This window comes from Gambusia affinis, linkage group LG17 (assembly GCF_019740435.1).
Source record: "Gambusia affinis linkage group LG17, SWU_Gaff_1.0, whole genome shotgun sequence".
In the NCBI taxonomy this organism is placed as follows: Eukaryota; Metazoa; Chordata; class Actinopteri; order Cyprinodontiformes; family Poeciliidae; genus Gambusia; species Gambusia affinis.
In genome coordinates this window covers 25,604,291-25,628,477 of record NC_057884.1, presented here as the reverse complement: position 1 = coordinate 25,628,477, position 24,187 = coordinate 25,604,291, and the positions used below count along the sequence as shown (strand labels likewise).

The 24,187-nt window shown below is 53.3% G+C and overlaps 2 protein-coding genes across 6 annotated transcripts; one reads left to right on the top strand and one right to left on the bottom strand.

Moving 5' to 3' along the window:
- Nucleotides 1-379: 379 nt before the first annotated feature.
- Nucleotides 380-20,433, top strand: sptan1 (spectrin alpha, non-erythrocytic 1). 5 transcript variants are annotated; one of them, XM_044144279.1, is made up of 54 exons: nucleotides 380-619; nucleotides 698-823; nucleotides 1,259-1,399; nucleotides 2,117-2,397; nucleotides 2,477-2,621; nucleotides 2,696-2,850; nucleotides 3,113-3,248; nucleotides 3,333-3,434; nucleotides 3,514-3,651; nucleotides 3,724-3,834; nucleotides 3,915-3,992; nucleotides 4,074-4,229; nucleotides 4,400-4,604; nucleotides 4,923-5,104; nucleotides 5,197-5,440; nucleotides 5,650-5,772; nucleotides 5,855-6,072; nucleotides 6,146-6,238; nucleotides 6,318-6,452; nucleotides 7,073-7,221; nucleotides 7,374-7,430; nucleotides 9,230-9,428; nucleotides 9,522-9,626; nucleotides 9,706-9,738; nucleotides 9,821-9,856; nucleotides 10,036-10,083; nucleotides 11,109-11,200; nucleotides 11,276-11,420; nucleotides 11,505-11,686; nucleotides 11,942-12,041; nucleotides 12,112-12,309; nucleotides 12,384-12,530; nucleotides 12,605-12,708; nucleotides 13,832-13,994; nucleotides 14,077-14,091; nucleotides 14,598-14,729; nucleotides 14,818-14,955; nucleotides 15,033-15,137; nucleotides 15,248-15,456; nucleotides 15,527-15,647; nucleotides 15,731-15,852; nucleotides 15,921-16,053; nucleotides 16,128-16,226; nucleotides 16,309-16,468; nucleotides 16,567-16,643; nucleotides 16,720-17,226; nucleotides 17,302-17,414; nucleotides 18,125-18,142; nucleotides 18,629-18,683; nucleotides 18,765-18,961; nucleotides 19,576-19,629; nucleotides 19,701-19,847; nucleotides 19,924-20,071; nucleotides 20,141-20,433. In XM_044144279.1, exons 1-54 carry the CDS (start codon nucleotides 383-385, stop codon nucleotides 20,264-20,266), a joined length of 7,440 nt encoding a protein of 2,479 aa, XP_044000214.1. In that variant the 5' UTR covers nucleotides 380-382; the 3' UTR covers nucleotides 20,267-20,433. The 5 variants fall into 5 exon arrangements, with proteins under 5 accessions (XP_044000214.1, XP_044000217.1, XP_044000216.1 ...); XM_044144282.1 differs by lacking the exon at nucleotides 7,374-7,430; XM_044144281.1 differs by lacking the exon at nucleotides 10,036-10,083.
- On the bottom strand, nucleotides 20,425-24,140 carry dync2i2 (dynein 2 intermediate chain 2). The gene is made up of 9 exons (XM_044144284.1): nucleotides 23,679-24,140; nucleotides 23,340-23,597; nucleotides 22,574-22,683; nucleotides 22,183-22,340; nucleotides 21,997-22,106; nucleotides 21,738-21,902; nucleotides 21,032-21,264; nucleotides 20,803-20,960; nucleotides 20,425-20,733 (listed from the first exon to the last, which is right to left on the bottom strand). Exons 1-9 carry the CDS (start codon nucleotides 23,754-23,756, stop codon nucleotides 20,495-20,497), a joined length of 1,509 nt encoding a protein of 502 aa, XP_044000219.1. The 5' UTR covers nucleotides 23,757-24,140; the 3' UTR covers nucleotides 20,425-20,494.
- Nucleotides 24,141-24,187: the final 47 nt, after the last annotated feature.

Here is a 24,187-nt window from a genome sequence, read left to right as displayed (position 1 = left end):
GCTGCTGGTTGCTAAGCAACGGGAGGGGAGGGGGTGGGAGGGCTTTGTATCCGGCCTTTCACTTTGGAGCCAAGGTTCTGTAGGACGGGTCCGACTAAACAGAACTAAACTCCACTGATCCAGATCTATAGGTACCAGCAGGTCCAGTTCTGGTTCTGGTCCGGTTCTGATTCAGAAGAACTTTAGATTCTAAATCAGCTCCTCCACTGTTTCTGTTGCTTTGTTCCCATTGGTTCAGCTCCCGACCAATCAGCTGTGTTCACATGGCAGCATCCAGTGTTTTCATTGGACCTCTCCGTAGCGGACCAGAACCGGACCTGTACTGCAGCTGGTTCTGGAGCAGTCCGGGTTCTCATCCTCTCTGTTCTGTCTGTTGCAGAAAATGGACACAGTCGGAGTCAAAGTGCTGGAAACGGCCGAAGACATCCAGGAGCGCCGGCAGCAGGTTCTGGACCGGTACCGGCGCTTCAAGGAGCTGTCCATGGTCCGGCGCCAGAAGCTGGAGGATTCGTACCGGTTCCAGTTCTTCCGCCGGGACGCTGACGAGTTGGAGAAATGGATCCAGGAGAAGCTGCAGATCGCCTCCGACGAGAACTACAAGGACCCGTCCAACCTGCAGGTCTGGTTCTGACAGGAAGCGGGTCTGGCCCGGCGCCGCGGCCCGGTTCTGCTGCGGCTGACGTGTTTGTCCTCACAGGGGAAGCTGCAGAAGCACCAGGCGTTCGAGGCCGAGGTCCAGGCCAACGCGGCGGCCATCATCGAACTGGACAAGACGGGGAACCTGATGATCACCGAGGGACACTTCGCCGCCGAGACCATCCGGGTACGTCCCTCTGACTCCCAGAACCGCCCCGATCCGGGCCGGCCGGTTCTGGACGGGAACGGCAGCTTCAGATGATCCAGGTCTGATTGTTTTCCCTGTCGGGTTCAGTCCTACACTCCGTACCGGACCCAGCAGAGGCCCATAGTCACCAGCGTCAACATGGCTGAGTATATCCAAGTGTGTGTTTGGACTGGAGTGGCTCCTCTGTGTGCTTCCAGAGTTCTGACCCGGTTTCCCACCAGCCCCTTTCCACTCTTTAGTGTGACGAGCTCTCTGGTCCGGTCCGGTCCGGACGATCAAACGCAAAAACAAATCAGTTAATTTATGACGGCGAGGAACTCAGAACCTGCAGAGACACGACCCAGTTAGACACAGGAAGCGGGCCGACCCGTCAGACGTAGATCTAGAGAACTCAGAGAGGCTTTGTGTTTCCAGAGCCGCCTGGAGGAGCTGCACCGCCTGTGGGACCTGCTGCTGCAGAAGACCAAGGAGAAGGGCATGCGGCTGCTGCAGGCCCAGAAACTGCTGCAGTACCTGCGGGAGTGTGAAGACGCTCTGGACTGGATCAGCGACAAGGTCAGAACCGGTTCTGGTCGGAGAACTGCTCTAATAAATTGAATTTAACTCATTGGAAATGAAATGTTATTCTTGCTTTATTACAACTTCATTCTAGTCCTTTAAAAACTTCATCCTGACACTAAATCGGTTGTAGAAAAATACTTTTTAAAATAATCTTTTGTTTTCAGAAAGTTTTAAATCAGCTGCAGCATCAAGAGACAAAATGTTTAAAGATGCTTTTAGTTCATATAACAAAGATCTGCAGCAGCCAGACAGGCTCCACCTGCTGGATGATCGTAAACACATCCTGAAGCTGATGCAGCTGGATGTGATGCAGCTGAATGTGATGCAGCTGGATGTGATGCAGCTGGATGTGATGCAGCTGGATGTGATGCAGCTGAATGTGATGCAGCTGGATGTGATGCAGCTGGATGTGATGCAGCTGGATGTGATGCAGCTGAATGTGATGCAGCTGGATGTGATGCAGCTGGATGTGATGCAGCTGAATGTGATGCAGCTGAATGTGATGCAGCTGGATGTGATGCAGCTGGATGTGATGCAGCTGGATGTGATGCAGCTGAATGTGATGCAGCTGGATGTGATGCAGCTGGATGTGATGCAGCTGGATGTGATGCAGCTGAATGTGATGCAGCTGGATGTGATGCAGCTGGATGTGATGCAGCTGGATGTGATGCAGCTGGATGTGATGCAGCTGAAGCTGTGCTCGCTGTGCAGGAGGCCATCGTGACCTCTGAGGAGCTGGGTCAGGACCTGGAGCACGTGGAGCTCCTGCAGAAGAAGTTTGAGGAGTTCCAGACGGACCTGGCGGCTCATGAGGAGCGCGTGAACGAGGTGAACCAGCTGGCTGGGAAGCTGATCCAGGAGGCGCACCCAGAGAACGAGCTGATCGTCAGGAAGCAGGAGGAGGTGAACGCGGCCTGGCAGCGCCTGAAGGGCCTGGCCCTGCAGAGGCAGACCCGGCTGTTCGGCTCGGCCGAGGTGCAGCGCTTCAACAGGTGAACGCCGGAAACCTCAGGATGAACGTCTCCTCAGGTTGGACCGTTCTCTGAGCTGTGATGCTGCTTCTGTCTGCAGGGATGTGGATGAGACCATCAGCTGGATCAAGGAGAAGGAGCAGCTGATGGCGTCCGATGACTTTGGGCGGGACTTGGCCAGCGTTCAGGCTCTGCTGAGGAAACAAGAGGGTCTGGAGCGAGACCTGGCCGCTCTGAAGGACAAGGTGGGACTCCTGCTGCCCCACATTCCCACTCAGCATTCCCAAGCCCTGCTAACCCTCTTCCTGATGTCAACCAGGTGAACACTCTGGGTGGGGACGCCGAGCGCCTGCAGCAGACCCATCCTCAGAACGCTTCCCAGATCCACCTGAAGAAAGATGAACTCATCACCAACTGGGAGCAGATCCAGACGCTGGCTGCTGAGCGCCACGCCCGCCTCAACGACTCCTACCAGTACGCACCGCCAACCAGACACACAACCAACCAGACACACAACCAACCAGACACACAACCAACCAGACACACAACCAACCAGACACACCGCCAACCAGACACACAACCAACCAACTATCTACTGGTGGTTTGCGCCCACCAGTAGATTTCTTTCTTTTGCAATTTTTTTTGTTTTTGCACCTTCCTTTCTTCTTCCTCCCCTAGCTAGTCAGTCAGTCAGTCATTCATTGTCTCACTCAGAGCGTGTCTTTCTGTCCTCCAGTCTGCAGCGTTTCACCGCTGACTTCAGGGATCTGACCAGCTGGGTGACAGAGATGAAGGCTCTGATCAACGCCGACGAGCTGGCCAACGACGTGGCCGGAGCCGAGGCGCTGCTGGACCGGCACCAGGAGCACAAGGTGAGACTATTTAAAGCTGCAGCTGGTCATAGACCAGAACCGGACATTTACTGAACATGGATCGACTTGTTTTGTCTCCTACAGGGGGAAATTGATGCCCACGAGGACAGCTTCAGGGCCACAGATGAAGCTGGTCAGGCCCTGCTCACTGCAGGACACTACGCCTCCGAGGAGGTCAAGGAGAAGGTGGGAGCGTCAGATCGGGTCTCCTGAAGATCCAGTTTATCTGTTGGTTGTGCTTTAACTGGGTTCTGTGTGTCTGCAGCTGGGGATCCTGGCCCAAGAGAAGGAGTCCCTCCTGGAGCTGTGGGAGGTCCGCCGGCAGCAGTACGAACAGTGCATGGACTTGCAGCTGTTCTACAGGGACACGGAGCAGGTGGACAACTGGATGAGCAAGCAGGAGGTAAGCTGAGCCACAGTCTGCAGAGATTAACTGGATTAACTGGTTTAACTGGTGAACTGAACATCTCTGCAGGCTTTCCTTCTGAACGAAGACCTGGGAGACTCCCTGGACAGCGTGGAAGCTCTGCTGAAGAAACACGAGGACTTTGAGAAATCTCTTAGCGCTCAGGAGGAGAAGATCACGGTGAGTCAGCTCCAGGTTCCTCTGGCCATCACTGATGCTCTGCAGGATTTTGTTGACTCATACCTCTGCTGCATCTCCAGGCCCTGGATGAATTTGCCACCAAGCTGATCCAGAACAGCCACTATGCTAAGGAGGATGTGGCAACGCGCAGAGACGCTGTGAGTCTTCTCCTTCCACTGTAGTTCTGAGCTCCAGGTGGAGGAGCCGAGTCATGGTTTATTGTCTCTCTCTGCTTCCAGCTCCTCAACCGCAGGAACGCCCTGCATGAGCGCGCTCAAGCCCGCCGGGCCGCCCTGGAGGACTCCTTCCACCTGCAGCAGTTCTTCAGGGATTCTGATGAGCTGAAGAGTTGGATCAACGAGAAAATGAAGACTGCTACAGATGAGTCCTACAAGGTCTGCTGCAGCTTCTCCTCACTCCACACCTCTGTTTGCTTCTTTAGCCTTCTTCTTCCATAATTCATTTCCTATTTCATCCATCCGTCCGTCAGTTTATGCTTCAGTCTATCAGTTTATGCTTCCATCAGTTTATGCTTCTGTTGGTTAACTCCTCTGCTTCTGCCCAGGACCCGTCCAACCTGCAGGGGAAGGTGCAGAAACACCAGGCCTTCGAGGCCGAGCTGTCAGCCAATCAGAGCCGCATCGACGCCCTGCAGAAGTCTGGCCAGGAGCTGCTGGACAGGAAGCACTACGCCTCCGCTGAGGTCACCGCCCGCATGGAAGATGTTAGCGCGCAGTGGAAGAAGCTGCTGGAGGCCACAGAGCTCAAAGGTAGCAGGAACCAATCACAGCACTGCTGGTAGAGAGGCTTTGAACAGGAGTGAGGGTGTTTCCATAGAAACGGAAAGGAGTGTTTATCAGGTTTGGATAAGAATGTAGGAAAAACCCCGGAGTCTGGAGAAATATGAGAATTCCAGAAGTAAATCATTGCTCCCATCATACATGCAGTGAATTCTAGAAACATCTTCCTTTAACTCCTAGGAACGTTTGCTGTTGAAGCTCTAAAATCGGCTAATCTGAGGATTAGAGAGTAGAATGTGTAGAAAGCCTTTAGAGAAGATGAAACGGTTTGATTCAACATTGTTTCAGGTATCAAGCTGCGGGAGGCCAACCAGCAGCAGCAGTTCAACAGGAACGTGGAGGACATTGAGCTCTGGCTCTATGAGGTCGAAGGTCACTTGGCCTCTGACGACTACGGGAAAGACTTGACGAGCGTCCAGAACCTGCAGAAGAAGCATGCCCTGCTGGAGGCCGACGTGGCCGCTCACCAGGTGACCCTGACATCCCAGAACCCACCAGGACTGCGCGTTTCCGTCTGTAGAGGTCGAATCTGTGACCTCTCCTGTGAATGTTCCCCCACCAGGATCGGATCGACGGGATCACCATCCAGGCTCGGCAGTTCCAGGAGGCCGGCCACTTTGACGCAGACAACATCCAGAAGAAGCAGGAGGCTCTGGTGGTTCGCTATGAAGCTCTACGGGAGCCGATGGCGGCTCGCAAGCAGAAGCTGTCTGACTCGCTGCGCCTGCAGCAGCTCTTCAGGGACGTGGAGGACGAGGAGACCTGGATCAGGGAGAAGGAGCCCATCGCTTCGTCCACCAACAGAGGTATCAATCCCCAGAACACTGGCCGTAGAGGCGGGTGCCAGGGAAGCCATCTTCACTACTGTATATCCTGATTTATGGAGCAGTTAAAACTTTGTTTTTATTTTAGAGAGATAATCTGAGTCTGGAGGAATGTTGAGCTTGTAAGATCCAGGACTGACCTTTTGGGTTCAGATGGAATAATGAGCCATAACTTCCTGTTTGTCTCTCAGGTAAAGACCTTATTGGAGTCCAGAACCTGCTGAAGAAGCACCAGGCTCTGCAGGCTGAGATCACAGGTCATGAGCCTCGGATCAAAGCCGTGACCCAGAAAGGAGAGACCATGGTGGAAGAAGGTTGGTGGATTTAGATCCTCGACTCCCTGAAAGCGTTCCAGCTTCCTCTCAAGGTGCTGATGGTTTGGATGCTGGTTCTCAGGTCACTTTGCCGGGGAGGAGGTGAAGGCCAAGCTGGGGGAGTTGCATGGACGTTGGGACACCCTGAAGGGCAAGGCGGGCCAGAGGAGGCAGGACCTGGAGGACTCCCTGCAGGCCCAGCAGTACTTTGCCGACGCCAACGAGGCCGAGTCCTGGATGAGGGAGAAGGAGCCCATCGTCGGTAGCCCGGACTACGGGAAGGATGAGGATTCAGCTGAGGTAATGCAGGATGGCAGCAGTTTGTTTGTTCCACAAAGAGACGCTGTGCTCTCACTCTGGGTCCGGTCCACAGGCACTGCTGAAGAAGCACGAGGCCCTGATGTCAGACCTGACGGCGTACGGCAGCAGCATCCAGGCTCTGAAGGAGCAGGCCCAGTCCTGCAGGGTGAGTCCGATTGTTCTGATCAGATCAGATCTGAAGTTTGGGTTTGTTAAATGACAGGTTGAGTTTCCATTATGAACAGCAACAAGTGGCTCCGACTGATGACGAGACTGGGAAGGAGCTGGTTCTGGCTCTGTACGACTATCAGGAGAAAAGTCCGCGCGAAGTGACTATGAAGAAGGGGGACATTCTGACCCTGCTCAACAGCACCAACAAGGTACAGAACCTCACTGGACTGGGCTTCCTGAGTTCCTGGAATTCCAGTGTTCTCTGCTGGGATCCAGATCCGATACGGTCCTGGCTGCTTGGAAGTTTTTCTTTCAACAGCCAGACTGTATAAGAGATGAGAGCCGTCTGGTTCTCAGGCTCCAGTCAGATCTCTTTTTCTGATGATCTGACTGCAGACTCTTGGTTTGGTTCTGATGGGTTCATGGTCCAGGGAAAGTCTGCAATGTGAATGTCTGGAAAACTATGGAAATATTAAATGATGGATAGATAAATATTGGTTTTTCCATTCTTTTGCTCCCTATTCCATCCATCGGTTTCTGCATCCATCGGTTTCTGCATCCGTCGGTTTCTGCTTCCATTGGTTTATGCATTCATCCACCTCTCCCACCCTTCCTGATCCCAGCAGGAATACGACCCATGAATGTTTATGCTCAGTCTTTAAAATCAGCTTTAAAAAAGAGGACTTGGGAATTGGAGTCTGTAAAGATGGAGTGTGTTAACATGATTTTAAGGAACTTTGTATATTGATGCAGGACCCTTCAGTTCTGCAGCAGGATGTCTGTCTGTGTTGTGAATGTCCCTCCTGTCTGATGTGGCTTTACGTCCCAGGACTGGTGGAAGGTGGAGGTGAACGACCGGCAGGGCTTCGTTCCGGCCGCCTATGTGAAGAAGTTGGACCCGACTCAGTCGTCCTCCAGGGAGAACCTGCTGGACGAGCATGGCAGCATCGCAGCTCGACAGGAACAGATTGAGAACCAGTAAGAAACGTTTTTCCTGTCTTGTGGGCTCTCCTAACACGTTCCTCCTTCCTGTGGGATCTAACTGGTCCCATCCACTAACAACCCGGCTCCTGGTTCTGTTTCTGTCTCCTCTTCTTCGTCTAACCCCTAACCTCGCCTCGCTGCGGCAGGCTGGTCACCAAGGAGCCCTGCAGCGTGTCTGTGCGCATGAAGCAGGTGGAAGAGCTGTGAGTAGGAACCGGCGTTCCGACCCGTTTCCCTGTGATCCGCAGCAGTTTAGCCTCAGATTCCCTCATGTCTGTGATCCTCCATCCTCATTTTCTATCCAGCAGCAGGATAGAAGAACATCTGTACCATCCCATCGCTTCCTCTCTTCCTTTTTCCTACCACGTGAAGCAGAAACAGGGAAACATTTCAGGTCCTGTGTTGAATGTAGATGTGTGGTACCATCCCAAACCGGTCCGGTTCACTGAGGTTCTGCTGCGTCCTTTGGACCCGTCCTCACTAACACGGACGTGTCCTGCTGCTCCATCCAGGACAATGGGTTTAATTGATCAGTTCTTGATCCCTGTTGAGCGGTTCTGCTGAGGCCATAGAAAACAACCAGGTAGAGATGCTGTCCAGGCGTTACCAGGGCAACTAGACCTGAAGGTGTCTCACCTCTCTGGATGAGGGTGAAAGGTCAGACAGACCTGGCAGTTGGGCTGAAACGATTCATCTAATGATTCCAGTTCCTCCATTATTAACATTCCTTGAGGAAAATGAAATAATAAGCTTCATTAATTTATGTTTTATTATTTAGCCACCGTGTTCTGGCCGGGACGTTATTTGAGTTGCCCAAAGCTAAGTGTTAGCGACATGAGGTCCAATCTTCAGGTTCGGCCCGAGGGGATTTTATTGATTAATGATCAAAACCAATAGGCATTTGAAGATGCTTGTTGTTTTCGGGGGACCAATAAGCATCTTTACTCTGACCGGCTCCATGCCTGGAGTTCGGCAGCCTTTCTCCTGCAGAGCTGCTGGTTCAGAGCTGCAGGTATTTATACAGGTGAGCTGATGGTTACAGTGAAAGTGAATAGATTCATATGATCCCGGTGTGAACAAACGGCCGGCAGAGAGCCTGGTGGCGGTTCGTGGCTGTAGACGAGTTCCTGACTGTGAGGAACCAAGGAGTCAAATCCTGATGTTGACAAGAACACAAAGCCTGTAAATGAGTCACACCTGTCAGGTCTCCTGGTTTGACAGGTAAACTACCGTATTTCTCCAGCATTTTACCGTAAATATTCTGTATTGCTCCCTCGTTTCGTCTTTCGTTCGTTCCTGAATCCTGTCAGGTTATGGGGCGAGGTCAGAGTTCATCTATTAAACTGACTGGAGGTGAAGACAGAAACTAACAGCTGGAGCACAGACATTTTTTAGAAGTGTATCTGTCAGCCTCTTTATTTAAACTGAATATCATTTCAGATCTTTGTTTAACTTTTCTTCAGGATAACTTAGAAAGTGAGATATTGTTAGTTTTCTAAACTACAGAAAAATTAATTGTTAGGAAAGCTCAAATATTGATATCTGGTAGTAAGACTGGTGTTATGGCAGATTTACCAATATTTTATTTGATCAATTTTTAAAATCGATTGCTCGGTTAATTGTAAGAATAATGGATAGATTACTCGATGTGAAGGCTGTTGCAGGTCAGGTTGGAAGAGGAACCGCTGTGGTGTCTGCATGACTCAGCATCTCCTAAACGTTCCCATCGCTCCATACATGTAGGATTTAAAACGTACAGAAACCTGTAGAGCTGTAAAAACTCTTCCTGAGTTAAATGGGAGAAGATTTTCCTGGAGGAATCAGTTCAGACTGTGACGTGTTTCCTGACGGATCCTGGATCCAAACTGAGCTGAACTAAGCAGCAGCCGTTGGATGCATGATGTCCGGTCGCCGCTCCAGGCCAGGTGTCCTTGTGTCCGTCTGGCTGCGGCAGCCTGTCTGTCCGGTGGCGTCCCTCCGCTGACTCCTCCCTCTCTCCAAGGTACGGCACGCTGCTGGAGCTGGGGGAGAAGAGGAAGGACATGCTGGAGAAGAGCTGCAAGAAGTTCATGCTGTTCCGCGAATCCAACGAGCTCCAGCAGTGGATCCACGAGAAGGAGAGCGCCCTGACCAACGAGGAGGTCGGCTCGGACCTGGAGCAGGTCGAGGTTCTGCAGAAGAAGTTCGACGACTTCCAGAAGGTAACGCCGGGGGGTTTGTTCAGAACCAGAACTGAGCCTCCCAGCCCAGGTTCCGTCCAGGTTCTGATGTTTGCGTTCTGCCCGCCCGTCCAGGACCTGAAGGCCAACGAGTCCCGGCTGAGGGACATCAACAAGGTGGCGTCGGAGCTGGAGTCTGAAGGCCTGATGGCGGAGGAGGCTCCCACGCTCCAGGCCCAGGTGAGCTGCACCTGTGCTGTCCGGGTGACGACCCGGCTGCCGGTTCCGTCTGACCGGGTTTGTCTCTGTGTGTCTGCAGCAACAGGAGCTGCTGGGATCCGCTCTGGGAAAGGTCCGGTTCTTCCCTCTCCTTCACGTCTTGCTGGTTCCCCTGAGGGAACCGACGAGTTAATCGGTTTTTCTGTGTTCCACAGGACGAGTCCGACTCCAAGACGGCTTCGCCCTGGAAGGTAAGCTCCGCCCACCAGCTGCTCGGTTCTGGTTCTGCTATCAGTCCGAACGCCCTGACTGGTCCCAGACCCGTTGCCATGGTTACTGCCCTCACCGTATTAATCTGAAGTGAAACGGTTCAATCTCTCCTGACTGCTGTGGTGTTTGTTTTTCCTGTTTGGTTGACCTTTGACCTCAGACCGTACGACTGGGTGTCCAAACAACGGCTAACTTTAATACCATCAAGGTAAGACCCGACTGATCCGAACCCGTCCTGCATCGTCACCAGAAACTAACCCGTAGCTCCGCCCCCGGCCACCTCTGTCCTTATTTGGTCCTTCCTGTTGGTTCTGTTCTCACCCTGAAACCCGTCCTACTGGACTCCATCTTCCTGTTTCCTGTTTGCTCCTGGCTGTCAGCAGGTTCTTCCTGCTCTGCTGTGATTGGTTATTCCCACCTCCAACATGTTCATGTTCTCATTGTGAATGAATTAACGGGATTTTATGTGACGGAATAAAGATGAAGAACATCTGCAGACTGAAACTGAGAAGTTCAGTTTTCAAGTCTTACCTAAAGTCTCTGTTAGGTGTAGGTCTGGCCTTTGACTAGGCCATTCTGACATTCCGGTCCTCCTCTGATTAATAGTCCTTCCTGTCCTGGTTGATCTGCAGGTTCATCTGTTGCAGTAAGAAATGAATCGTATGATGGATTAAAATGAGCTCAATAATAATATTAATAATATTCGAAAGGCCATTTTGTTAATCAATACATAAATATATGAATATTAATATTGTAAAGATCTGCTGGATGATGGATGTTGAGAGTAAATAGCGCTAGCATTGTTATGCTAATGCTAATGTCAAAGGTCACAGAGCTGCTTAATATTTACAATATTATAACCAGATTCTCTAACATGATGCAGCTCTAGTTGGAATAGTTTATATTTCCATTTTATTTATTGTTTTTTTATTTTTATAAATATTTAAAGTTTTTTCCAGTTGAGTAACGTTTAAATTTAAATTTTTTAATTTAAATGTTTTGATTTATTGAGAGCAAAGTTTCATCATTTCCTGAAAATAGAACAACAATAAATCGTTGATCTGAATGTTTAATCATTCAGATCAATGATTAAACATTGATCCGCCCTGGATGGAGAACCAAACCTGGTTTAACCAGAACCAGAACCCGCCGACCCGCTCTGTGTTCCGTCACATAGAACCCGTTGGTGTGTGTGAATAGTTCCCAGTCTGACCAGTGGCTGTCCTCCTGCAGGAGCTGAACAACCGCTGGCGCTCGCTGCAGCAGCTGGCCGAGGACCGCAGCAACATGCTGGGCAGCGCCCACGAGGTGCAGCGCTTCCACAGGTAACCCCGCCTCCTGACGCCGCGCCGGCCAATCGGAGACCGGCGGCAGCACTGAGGCGTGTCACTTCCTCTCAGGGACGCCGACGAAACCAAGGAGTGGATCGAGGAGAAGAACCAGGCGCTGAACACGGACAACTACGGCCACGACCTGGCCAGCGTCCAGGCGCTGCAGCGCAAACACGAAGGCTTCGAGAGAGACCTGGCGGCGCTGGGCGATAAGGTCAGGACCCGCCGTGACCCCCAGGTGACCCCCAGGTGACCCGCTGGCCCCCCGGCCTTCACACGGGCTGCTCCTGTCCCACAGGTGAAGTCTCTGGGCGAGATGGCGGAGCGTCTGATCCAGTCGCACCCGGAGGCTGTGGACGACATCCAGGAGAAATGCACGGAGCTGAACACGGCGTGGAGCAGCCTGGTGGGCCGCGCCGACCAGCGCAAGGAGAAGCTGGGCAACTCCCACGACCTGCAGCGCTTCCTGTCCGACTTCAGGTGGAGAACCTCCCCATTATTGACGGTCAATCACACCTGAGAACGTATTCCCACCTTCAGCATGTTCATGTTGAAGGTGGTAGAAACCTGCTGATGGTTTCTACAAGTGACGTAATCTGGACTTTCGTCATGAATGTTAAAACTGTCGTAACGATTTCTAGTGCAGCTGGACGTTTGGGGCGGTTCAGTGTTTTCACTGTGGAAACGGTCAGAACCTGCACCGACCCGGTTAGGATGACCTTTCTCCTCCTGCAGGGATCTGATGTCGTGGATCAACGGGATCCGGGGCCTGGTGTCGTCCGAGGAGCTGGCTAAAGACGTGACGGGCGCCGAGGCGCTGCTGGAGCGCCACCAGGTGGGCACAGCGCCTCCCGCCCGCGGTAAGCTGCCGGTGCGGTTCTGGTGACGGACTGTGGGCCTTGCAGGAGCACCGGACGGAGATCGACGCGCGGGCCGGGACCTTCCAGGCCTTCGAGCAGTTCGGCCAGCAGCTGCTGGCGCGCGGCCACTACGCCAGCCCCGACATCCAGCAGAAGCTGAAGGCTCTGGACCAGGAGCGCGCCGACCTGGAGAAGGCCTGGGTTCAGCGCCGCATGATGCTGGACCAGTGCCTGGAGCTGCAGGTGAGCCGGACTCCGCTCGGTGCCGCCGGGCCCAAGCCGGCAACCCGCTGACTCCGCCCCCTCCTCGCCCTCAGCTCTTCAACCGGGACTGTGAGCAGGCCGAGAACTGGATGGCGGCGCGGGAAGCCTTCCTGGCCAGCGACGACAAGGGCGACTCGCTGGACAGCGTGGAGGCGCTCATCAAGAAGCACGAGGACTTCGACAAGGCCATCAACGTCCAGGTCAGTGACCCGCTGCAGAACCGGCCCAGAACCGGTTCTCCAGCGGTTCTGAAGCGGTTCTGAACTCGCTGCAGGAGGAGAAGATCGCCGCCCTGCAGTCCTTTGCCGACCAGCTGATCGGAGCCGATCATTACGCCAAGCCAGAGATCTACAACCGCCGCAACGAGGTTCTGGACAGGTGAGCTGTTTTTCAAAATAAAAGCCTCGTCTCCAGTCATGACTTTAGGCCACAATGGACCTTACAAGCTCCGCCCACAACGACCCACGTGACCGCAAGTCTCAGAAGCAAAGCCTCATAGCGCCTTGTTTCTACGGAAACATGATTCCATTAGTGCATTTTCACAATATATCAGAGGAAATAACAAGTTCATGTCATCAACTGGGAGGCGGTTACTGGTTTCTCAGTCACAAACTGGTTGCAAACCTGAAGCCAGCAGGTGTCAGTCAGTTATGGTAGATCTGACCTTTGACCTCAATATGAGAAGCTACAGACTGACAGGAGGAACCAAAGAGCTCTGGAAAGGTAAAGAAGCCATTTGTTAATATTTGATGAAATCTATTTGTTTTATGTGATGTTTGTTGTGAATGATGTAAACTCACAAACAAACGAGGTAATTGGTCCAACGTTTAGAAACTACAGCGGCTGTAATGATCCACAGCAAAGGTAAACAAAGGTAAAATAACCCGAACAGGTGATCAACTCAAAACCACTCCTACCTTTTTACTCTCTCTCTCTTTGTAGTTTAAACACACCTGTTACCGTGGCAACCGCCTGCGAGACGAGCAAAGATTACGTTAAAAACAAAACATTCAGTGCGTTACGATATCAAGTTTATTTCTGGATTATTAATCGTTGGTTCCCTGAACACAGTGATGGTTGATTGACCAGCTGTACTTGGTGCTAGAGAGGCTAACAGGAGGAACAGTTTAGTCCAAAACCTTTTCTACTAAAATAAAATCTTCAGTGTGAGTCAGATACACGTTGCATATTGATCTGTTTAGCTAACATAAGACTGTAGCAGACAGGCTACAAGGTGTAGAAGTTGTATCAGTGCTGCTATTATGCTGTACTTAGCTAACAGGAAGCTGTTTGTGAGACGGCCAATCAGGTGACCACGTAGAACGGGCATCAGCCAATGAAAAGCGGCCCCTCTGGTAAGGTGCATACAGGAAGCAGCTTCTTCTGCCAGCCTTTCAAAATAAAGCCCCGTTGAGCTCCAGAGCCTCTGGACTCCTGCTGCTGAGCGGATCAGAACCGTCCTGGGGCCGGTTCCGGATCAGGACGGGTTCCTGTTTTCCAGGTGGCGCCGGCTGAAGGCCCAGATGATCGAGAAGCGCTCCAAGCTGGGCGAGTCCCAGACGCTGCAGCAGTTCAGTCGGGACGTGGACGAGATCGAGGCCTGGATCAGCGAGAAGCTGCAGACCGCCACCGACGAGTCCTACAAGGATCCCACCAACATCCAGGTTGGTTCTGGTTCCGGTTCTGCTCTGAGCTTCATCCTCCCTGTCATCCTGTCTGAACGCCTCTCTCTTCTACCCTCTCTAGCTGTCCAAGCTGCTGGTAAGTCGTAGTCGTGTCGCTCACTAACCAGCAGGCGGTCCGTTTGTCCCGTTTGGCTTCTTGTGTAGGTCCGAGTGTTTGTCTCGAGTCCAGGTCCTTGGTTCTGCTTCCAGTTTAGATCCATGGAGGAGAGTCCGCTTTAAGGCTGCTTCTCAGAACCGTCCTGAAGGTTCTGCCTCAGCCCGGTCCAGAGAACCAGAGACCGGTCCAATCTGAAGTGAGGCGGACGGATCGGAACCAGAGCTGCACCACGTGTTGCCTCGTGACGTGTTGTCATGGCGATAAATGTTAGCCTCATGCGGTGCGGCTCTTCCGTGGATCCGGTCGGTTCTGACCCAGAAGCAGCTTGAAGCGACTCTCTGTGTGTTTTGGCTCCGTCCTCAGTTCTGCTGCCGATGTTGTTTTGTCCTCCGTGTCCGTAACCACGCCCCCTTAAAGCCCCGCAGCGTCCGCCGTGAACGGACCGGGCCGGGCAGAACCTTCTGACGCTGTGTCTGTGCCGCCAGAGCAAACATCAGAAGCACCAGGCGTTTGAGGCGGAGCTGCACGCCAACGCCGACCGGATCAAAGGAGTCATCGACACGGGGAACGCCCTGATCCAGAGGGGAGCCTGCGCCGGCAGCGAGGACGCCGTCAAGGTGACCGGACCCGACATCCGACTCAAAACACGGGACCCCAGTTACTCTGGGACGGTTCATGGAGTCCGGTCTGTGGTTCTGTCTGCAGGCGCGGCTCAACGCTCTGGACGAGCAGTGGCAGTTCCTGGTCAACAAATCGGCAGAGAAGAGTCAGAAGCTGAAGGAGGCCAACAAGCAGCAGAACTTCAACACCGGCATCAAGGACTTTGACTTCTGGCTGTCTGAGGTGAGGCTCCGGTCGGAACCGGATCTCTGGGCAACACGGTCGGCGCTGCGCTAAACGTCCCGACGGCGTCTCCGCAGGTCGAAGCTCTTCTGGCCTCCGAGGATTACGGCAAAGACCTGGCTTCGGTCAACAACCTGCTGAAGAAGCACCAGCTGCTGGAGGCCGACATCTCTGCTCACGAGGTACGGATGTTGGTTCTGTTGGGTCAGGAGTCCGTTTGATCAGGCCGGAATCGGAGGAACATAGGAGAGGATGTAGAACATGTTTGGTCTGACCCGTGTGGCTCCCGCAGGACCGTCTGAAGGACCTGAACGGCCAGGCCGACAGCCTGATGGCCAGCAACGCCTTCGACACGTCGCAGGTCAAGGACAAGCGCGACGCCGTCAACGGCCGCTTCGCCAAGATCAAGAGCATGGCCGCCGGCCGCCGCGCCAAGCTCAACGAGTCGCACCGCCTGCACCAGTTCTTCCGGGACCTGGACGACGAGGAGTCCTGGATCAAGTAAGACCCGGATCCTCCGCTCCTCAGGGGAACCGGTGACCTTGGCTGACCTCTGCTCTGAATCCCTCAGGGAGAAGAAGCTGTTGGTCGGATCGGAGGATTACGGACGTGATTTGACGGGAGTTCAGAACCTGAGGAAGAAGCATAAGAGGCTGGAAGCCGAACTGGCAGCGCATGAGCCGGCTATCCAGGTAGGACCTCTGACCTCTGACCTCTGGGGTCAGCCAGCAACAGCAGATGTTTCTCCTGACCTTGGGAAGTTGTTGCTCCTCAGTCTGTGCTGGACACCGGGAAGAAGCTGTCTGACGACAACACCATCGGTCAGGAGGAGATCCAGCAGAGGCTGGCCCAGTTCGTGGACCACTGGAAGGAGCTGAAGGATTTATCTGGAGCCAGGTCAGAGGTCATGACCCGCAGCGCCTGAGCTCCTGGAACGCCTCTGAAGCCGTTTGCTTCTGTTTCAGAGGGAAGAGGCTGGAAGAGTCGCTGGAATACCAGCAGTTTGTGGCGAACGTGGAGGAGGAGGAAGCTTGGATCAACGAGAAGTTGAACCTGGTTGGGAGCGAGGATTACGGAGACACGCTGGCGGCGGTGCAGGTGACTTCCTGTTCCTGTCCGGGTCACTTCCTCAGAGCCCACAGGCGTCCAACTGCTGCTGTTTTGCTCCTCAGGGCCTGCTGAAGAAACACGAAGCGTTTGAGACGGACTTCACGGTCCACCGGGATCGGGTCAGCGACGTCTGCGCCAACGGAGAGGAGCTCATCAAGAAGGTCGGCCGCCGAGTCCAGAACAAACCGGTCAGAACCGCTTCCCCTGCAGCACCAAGACCCAACTCTGCTCTGCTCCCTTCAGAACAACCACCATGTGGACAACATCAGCGCCAAGATGGCCGCCCTGAGAGGGAAGGTGTCGGAGCTGGAGCGGGCGGCGGCCCAGAGGAAGGCCAAGCTGGACGAGAACTCGGCCTTCCTGCAGTTCAACTGGAAGGCCGACGTGGTGGAGTCCTGGATCGGTACGCGCCTCCAGAACCACAACCGGTTCTGGTTCTGGAGTCCAGCTGGTCCACTGCAGGCTTCAGAACCGGGTTCTGAACGTTGTCCGTCTGTTCAGGTGAGAAGGAGAACAGCCTGAAGACGGACGACTACGGCAGAGACCTGTCCTCGGTCCAGACGCTGCTCACCAAACAGGTGGGTTCTCCTCAGAGCCTCGCTGCTCCTCCCTGTGTGACCCCTGACCCCTGACCTCTGGCTCCACCCTCCGCAGGAGACGTTTGACGCCGGCCTGCAGGCCTTCCAGCAGGAAGGAATCACCAACATCACGGCGCTGAAGGACCAGCTGCTGGCCGCCCAGCACGTCCAGTCCAAGGCCATCGAGGCGCGGCACGCCGCCCTCATCAAGCGCTGGAACCAGCTGCTGTCCAACTCGGCGGCGCGGAAGAAGAAGCTGCTGGAGGCGCAGGAACATTTCCGCAAGGTGGAGGATCTCTTCCTGACCTTCGCCAAGAAGGCCTCGGCCTTCAACAGCTGGTTCGAGAACGCCGAGGAGGACCTGACCGACCCGGTCCGCTGCAACTCCCTGGAGGAGATCCGGGCGCTGCGCGAGGCCCACGAGGCGTTCCGCTCGTCGCTGAGCTCGGCCCAAACCGACTTCAACCAGCTGGCCGAGCTGGACCAGCAGATCAAGAGCTACCAGGTGGCGTCCAACCCCTACACCTGGTTCACCATGGAGGCCCTGGAGGAGACCTGGAGGAACCTGCAGAAGATCATCAAGGTCCGGTAGAACCTCTGGCTTCGGCGGAACCGGGTCGGGCCGGCGTGACGGTTCTGGTTCTGGTTCTGTCTGCAGGAGAGAGAGCTGGAGCTGCAGAAGGAGCAGAGGAGGCAGGAGGAGAACGACAAGCTGCGGCAGGAGTTCGCTCAGCACGCCAACGCCTTCCACCAGTGGCTGCAGGAGACCAGGTAGGGCCGGTTCCGGTCCAAACTAACACTCTGGACCGGGTTGGATCCGGTTCTGCTGACATGTTTTCATTGGTTGAGATCTGGATTTCCTGGAGGAAGTTCTGCAGAATCAGGCGTTTGCTCAGTGCTGCTGTATTTCCTGTAATCTTCATTAGCCATCCATGCTAACAGCAGCTAGCATGGCTGCCTGACAAAGCGTCATGCTAGCTGCTGTTAGCATCACAGACTACAGCAAACGAGTCTGAAACGCTGCAGTGGAAAAGTATTCACACCGACATGCCGCACTTTTCAGTTCAGGATTATTATTTTTTCCTTCCAGTTCTGAAACATGCCGGGCATGATGCTGCCACCGCCTGGCTGACAGCATGCGGTCACCATGGCAACCAGGCTGCTGGTTTAAAAATGAAGAATCTTCAAAAGTTTTTATTAGAGAAACTTGTAAATAAATAACTAAATCTGTTAGTTTATTTAAAAACATTTCAGTTTTACATCCAATCAGCAAACAGGATTTATCTACTTGTCACTGGAAAGTTAGGTGGAAGGAAAAACTCTGGTTCTAAAGTGATTTAATTCCTTCATTGATTTATTTTGATATTTTCCAGGTTTTTCTGATCCGATCCACATGCTGTGGTTCTGACCCGGTTCTGTTGCCGTGTTGCTAACCGTCTCTCTGTCTCTCTCTCTCTCTCTGCGGCGGCTCATCCAATCAGGACGTATCTTCTGGACGGGTCAGTATCTCCTCCTCCTCTGTGAATGTGTGATGATGATGATGATGGTCTTCCTCAGCTTGATGTGTCCTCTTCCTCTTCCTCCTCCTCTTCCTCTCTGATAGCTTAGCGTACCGTCGGGTTTTCTGTGTCTATCAGTACCAAGTAGCCGATGATCTTTCTGGAAGGTTGAGCTGGTTCTGGTTCTGGTTTTGGTTCTGATCCGCTCGGTTCTAAAACCACCGTGTTGGGTCTCGGACCGCTCGACACCTCCCTGCTAACTAACCCCAACCCCTGTCAGAACCCGACCCGGACCTCGGCTCAGCGACCCGTTCTGGATCAGAACGTCTCCAGTGGTTCTGGTCCAGACCGTCTTGGAGCTGAGGTTCCGTTCCGGAGTTCTGGTTCCGACCCACTAACAGCTGTTGCATGGTTCTGGTGTTTGGAGTGGATGTGTGCTGGAGTGGAAATGTTCTGGTTCTGATCCGATGTCTCACTGGGCCTCAGGTCCTGCATGGTGGAAGAGTCTGGAACCCTGGAGTCTCAGCTGGAGGCCACCAAGGTGAGCAGCTCACATGTATTCAAACCGACCGGCCGGCGGTTCTGACCCGGTAGCGTGACCTTTGACCCGATGCGTCGGCAGCGGAAGCACCAGGAGATCCGGGCGATGCGCAGCCAGCTGAAGAAGATCGAGGATCTGGGGGCGGCCATGGAGGAAGCTCTGATCCTGGACAACAAATACACGGAGCACAGCACCGTGGGGCTGGCCCAGCAGTGGGACCAACTGGACCAGCTGGGCATGAGGATGCAGCACAACCTGGAGCAGCAGATCCAGGCCCGGTAGGGCAGAACCACAGAAAACACCGGATAACGGCTGCTAGCGTCAGCTAACGGCTGCTAGCGTCAGCTAACGGCTGCTAGCGTCAGCTAACGTCAGCTAATGTCAGCTAACGTCAGCTAACATCAGCTAACGGCTGCTAGCGTCAGCTAACGGCTGCTAGCGTCAGCTAACGTCAGCTAATGTCAGCTAGCGTCAGCTAACTCCCTGTCCTTAAAGGTTCTATCTTTATGTTTCTGTGCAGATTTTGACATTTTATGTACCTTTGACCTAAAACCGTCTCAGTGCTGCCCTCTATGGGCCACTGCAGTTGAATTCCCTGTTAGTCACTAGATGCTTTTAAAAAAAGACCAGTGACTCAACTACTAATTTGACATTTGCAATTTGTCTCGTTACTAAAATAGTTGTTGGATTTGACGCTTTTAAAAAGGAAACAATCATTAGTGCCTAATCTTATGATTAGTCTTGATAAAAGTCACTAGATTTATGGCTGTTGGTTTTATTAGTGAAGGTCTGAGTTTCCAGCTCAGTCTGGCCCCGCCCTCTCCCATCGGGGGCGGGGCTAAGGTCCACATTAATGACCAGTAGAATCGCTAATCTGTTGCTGTTGTTGCAGAAACACGACCGGCGTGACGGAGGAGGCGCTGAAGGAGTTCAGCATGATGTTCAAGTAAGCTAGCAGAATCAGAACCGGGCTGTGTGTTCCCGGGTCGGTTCTGACCTTTCCTGGTTTTGCTCCAGGCACTTCGACAAGGAGAAGTCGGGCCGCCTGAACCACCAGGAGTTCAAGTCGTGTCTGCGCTCGCTGGGCTACGACCTTCCCATGGTGGAGGAAGGAGAACCCGACCCGGAGTTTGAGGCCATCCTGGACACGGTGGACCCCAACCGGTGAGCTTAGGTTCTGGTTCTGGAGCGGGTAGGACGGCTGCGGTTCTGCTTCCTGACCGAGCCGGTTCTGTTTCAGGGACGGGAACGTGTCGCTGCAGGAGTACATGGCCTTCATGATCAGCCGGGAGACGGAGAACGTCAAGTCGAGCGAGGAGATCGAGAGCGCCTTCCGGGCGCTGAGCGCCGAGAACAAACCCTACGTCACCAAGGAGGAGCTGTACCAGGTGGGTGCGGCTCCGCTCCGGCCCGGTTCCGCCTCCGGGCCCGGCTCACGGTTCTGCTCTTCCTTTCAGAACCTGACCAAGGAGCAGGCCGACTACTGCCTCTCGCACATGAAGCCGTACCTGGACAGCAAGGGCCGCGAGCTGCCGTCGGCGTTTGACTTCGTGGAGTTCACGCGCTCGCTGTTCGTCAACTGATCCCGCCCCCTTCCCCGGCGGCCAATCAGAGGCGTTCCCCGCTCACCTTAACACACCTGGCCGATGCATGTCTGACTCTAGAGCCGCTCACAGCGTCTGTCCTATTTAACTGCTTGTAGTGAAACTTTTAAACTGTGTGCTTCAATAAACGCTACTGGTTACCACTGGAAACCGACTCTTTATTTCCCAGTTAGTCCAGTACAGAAACCTGATTGGCTGCCAGGCCCGTCACTCTGCAACCTGATTGGCTATCTGCTCCAGCTGCAGCCTCTCTGAGGGTCTCTGCTCCGTCAGGTCTGCGCTGAGCCGCCAGACGCCGACCGACCCGTCGGACCGACCCGCCGCCAGCAGCCAGGGGTTCTGGCCGTTGAAGGCCAGGCAGGTGGCGGTCCGACCCGGAGCGCCGTCCTGGATGGTTCCGGCTGGTCGCAGGGACTTCCTGGCCAGGTCGAAGATCTGGACCTCACCTGGAGAGCAGAGTTCAGTCAGCAGATGGTCGGGTTCGTCTCCAAGCTGCCGGTTCCGGTCGGGCTCACCTGGCTCGGTGGCGGCGGCGAACACCAGCGGCCGGCTGGGGGACCACTGGACCTGGAAGACGTAGGAGTCCGAGACCCGGACGGACAGCAGCGGGTCGGCCTGCAGCAGCGAGTGGACCTGGACCAGCCCGTCGGTTCCTGCGCTGGCAAACAGGTTCCTGCAGAGACGAGTCGGGTCAGAGAGAATCACCGGAACGCAGAACCCGATCGGTCCGGGTCGGGTCGGTACCGGTGGAACGGCGAGCAGTGGACGGAATGGACCGGGCCGCCGGACGGCCGGAAGGAGAACACGGCCGGAGCCCTGGGGGTCACGCTGCGACCTTCAGAGGTCACCGCGGCCAGCGTCTGGGAGGAGAAGGAGCACCGGAGCAGCAGGCCGCCTTCGGACCCGACCAGGAACGTGTCCGGGTCCCACGGAGACAGAGCCGTCGCCGTGACGCCCACCATGCTGCCGCTGCGGACCTGCAGGCAGAACCAGAACCATCAGCGCTCAGCACAGTGCTGCTAATGCGCTAACAGCTAAGCTAAATAAGTTTTAGCTTAGCGCTTTTTGCTAACTTAGGAAACGTTTAGCGCGCTTAGCTTCGCCTACATTAATGTTTCTGAATAATGAGGCGATAATTTTCTCTGCAGTTCAGTTGGATAAAATTAAAGTTTTTTGACTTTAAAAAATTCTTTAACTCCTTAGACATTTATATACATGCTCTTATTTTGAAGTCTGTTCACACAGCAGATCCACTTCCTCTTTTTCCTCTTGCAATAACTTTATTCAAAACTAGAAGAATAACAGGAACAAAATGATCCAAACATCTAAATTTTAAAATAAACGTGTTAGCGTTAGCTTCCAAATTTAGCTGGTCATCAGAACCAGGAAGGAAAGTCTGGATCAGGACTTTTGTCCCAGAGTCCAGAGTCTGGTTTGGTTCTGGTCTCACCTTCAGGCCGCTGCTGTGGGGAACCTGCTGCTGTACGAAGGCGTACGCAGCGACCAGAACCATCCTGCCTTGGTCCGGCTCCACCGTCCACAGCAGAACCCCGCCTCCAGAACTGGAACTCAGAACTCCAAACTCTCCTTTCTTCTCCAACGGAACCCAGAACACCTGCGAGCAGAACCGGACCGGCGCCACAACAACACAGCAGAACCATCAAAGCTGCATTCTGGTTCCACTGGGTTCTGGTCCTGCTGGGTTCTACCTGATACACCGGCTCCCTGTGGCTGTCTGCTGACATCCCGGTCTGGGCCAGAACCGGGTCCTGAGTCCGGCTGGTGTCCCACACCACCACCTCCCCGTTGTACAGGCCTCCTGCAGGAACACACAGACCGGTGAGTTCTGGTCCGGGCCCGGCGGTGCAGAGCCGTCCGGTTCTGGTTCTGTGGACCTGCGATCAGCGCGGGCCGCTCCGGGTGGCAGCACACGGCAGTGACGGCTGCAGGAACGTCCAGAACCAGGTCCGGCTGTTTGGGCCTCAGGCTGCGGCGGTCCAGGTTCCACAGGCAGACACACGACTTCTGGTTGGTCCAGTCTCCGTCGTCGGTTCTGTTCAGGGAAACAAGAGGACATGATGGAACCGGACCGGTCCAAACGGGTCAGAGTTACACAAAAACAAGATTCCTGGTCGGAACCTGGAAGGGAGGAAGTATTTATTGGAAGCTAACGCTAATGTGCTACACCAACACGGTATTCTGCTGTAAATCCCAACAGAACCTACAAAAGTGAGTTTCTGTGCTGAAACTAAATGATTTTGGGTTTTAAATTTTCTGTGAACGTACCGACCGTAGGCGCAGGCGATGACCGACCCGGTGCAGCTCCAGGACACGGCGGTCACATGGAGGCCTTGTTCCTGAGCGCCGGGATGTTCAAGCCTGTGGAGATGGGAAACCTGCAAACATCACATCCTGTCAACATTTTCCACTAATGTTCCTCCATACGATCCAGATGAAAACAGGACATTCAGGCCCCGAAGGAACCAGTGAAACAATCCCAATCTCACCAGTTCCTCATTTCTTGTGAGAATTTGATTTCTCAAGTTTTTTTTTCTTGGCCAATCAGGGCTTCCGTAAATATGTCAACGTTAATATGGAAGCCCTGAGGAACACATAATATTGTTTTTGAAAGACTTCAATCCTTTTATTTGGTTTTCTGCAAGTTAAAAAAAGGCAAGCAAAAAAAAATTTAGTCCAAAAGCAAAGTTTTCAAATGAATCTTTCTGACAATAAAAACACACTCATAAGCTAATCCTTTTTTTAAGAGCCAAATTTCATTAGTCTTTCATCTGCAAGTAAAAATAAAGTCTGAATACAAAAAAACCATCTAAGGAATATCCTTATTTAGAGAACTTTTTTCCCTGAAAGGCGAGCAAAAAAAAGAAAAAAAGAGTGATGCCCAAAATCTGACCAACTTTTCAATCAAGTCCTTCCTGTCCTTTTTTGCCTTTCTGGGCTTCCATAGTTGTGGGGTTTTTGCCTTTCGGGGCTTCCATAGAAGAGTCACTGTTGATGTGTTTTAGGTCTTTCTGAAGGTTTGATTTCCTCTCACCTGTTGGCTTCGCTCCTCCCAGTTTGCCCGGAACCCGTCAAAAGCGTGACTCCTGGAGTTCTTCTCCAGCTCCCGGATGAGCAGCTCCTCGACCCGCCTCAGAAAATCCACCAGCCCGGGTAAATCAGAACCAGAACCACTGAAGGCTCGCTTCAGGTCCATCTGCTCCTGTGGTTCCGTCTGGGTGAACCTGGAGGCTTTGGACCCGGTCTGGACTCCAGCATGCTCGGTGGTCACAGCGGGGGTCTGACAGGCTTTCTGGAACAAACAGAACCAGAACCGGGTCACTCAAAACAGAACCAGATGAGCATCTGCTGCGGCTGACCTCTGAACTCTTACAGACTCTTGAGCCCCCTGCTGGGATTTCCTCCACACTGACTCCACGCTCACAGAGTCCAGATCTTCATCCGCGAACATCTTCACGGTTCTGGTCTCAAAGTTTCGCCGGATTCAACCAGAACCGAACCGGAACAGCCTAAACTCTACATGACGCTGCGGCGGCCATTTTCAGCGAAGCCAGCGTCACCATGGTGACTGCCTTACCAGATCACGTGATCGAAATAAAGACCCGGTTCGGTAAAATTATGAAATAAAACAGGAAGCCGGAGATAATTTAGCTCAGATTATGGAAGATAAATCAGCTTAAACTCCAAACAAGAGCAAACAGGAACGTTTCTTCTACTTCTCTGTCTAATGACGTTTAAACAGAACAAGGTCGCTGAATATAAAGGAAGCAACTTGAAGACGCTGCGTCATTTCCGCTTCTCGAAGCAAAACTCTCCGAAATAAATGTTAACTGAAGATGCTACAAAATAAAAAAAACTACTAAATTAATTAAATATGAACAC

Coding starts and splice junctions, on each gene's coding strand:
- sptan1 (XM_044144279.1), top strand. CDS start 383: ATGGACACAGTCGGAGTCAAAGTGCTGGAAACGGCCGAAGACATCCAG. Junction 11,687..11,941: donor CGCTTCCTGTCCGACTTCAG/GTGGAGAACCTC, acceptor CTCCTCCTGCAG/GGATCTGATGTCGTGGATCA. Junction 20,072..20,140: donor CCAAGGAGGAGCTGTACCAG/GTGGGTGCGGCT, acceptor TCTTCCTTTCAG/AACCTGACCAAGGAGCAGGC.
- dync2i2 (XM_044144284.1), bottom strand. CDS start 23,756: ATGTTCGCGGATGAAGATCTGGACTCTGTGAGCGTGGAGTCAGTGTGG. Junction 23,598..23,678: donor AGCAGGGGGCTCAAGAGTCT/GTAAGAGTTCAG, acceptor TGTTTGTTCCAG/AAAGCCTGTCAGACCCCCGC. Junction 22,684..23,339: donor GGGAGGAGCGAAGCCAACAG/GTGAGAGGAAAT, acceptor TGATGTTTGCAG/GTTTCCCATCTCCACAGGCT.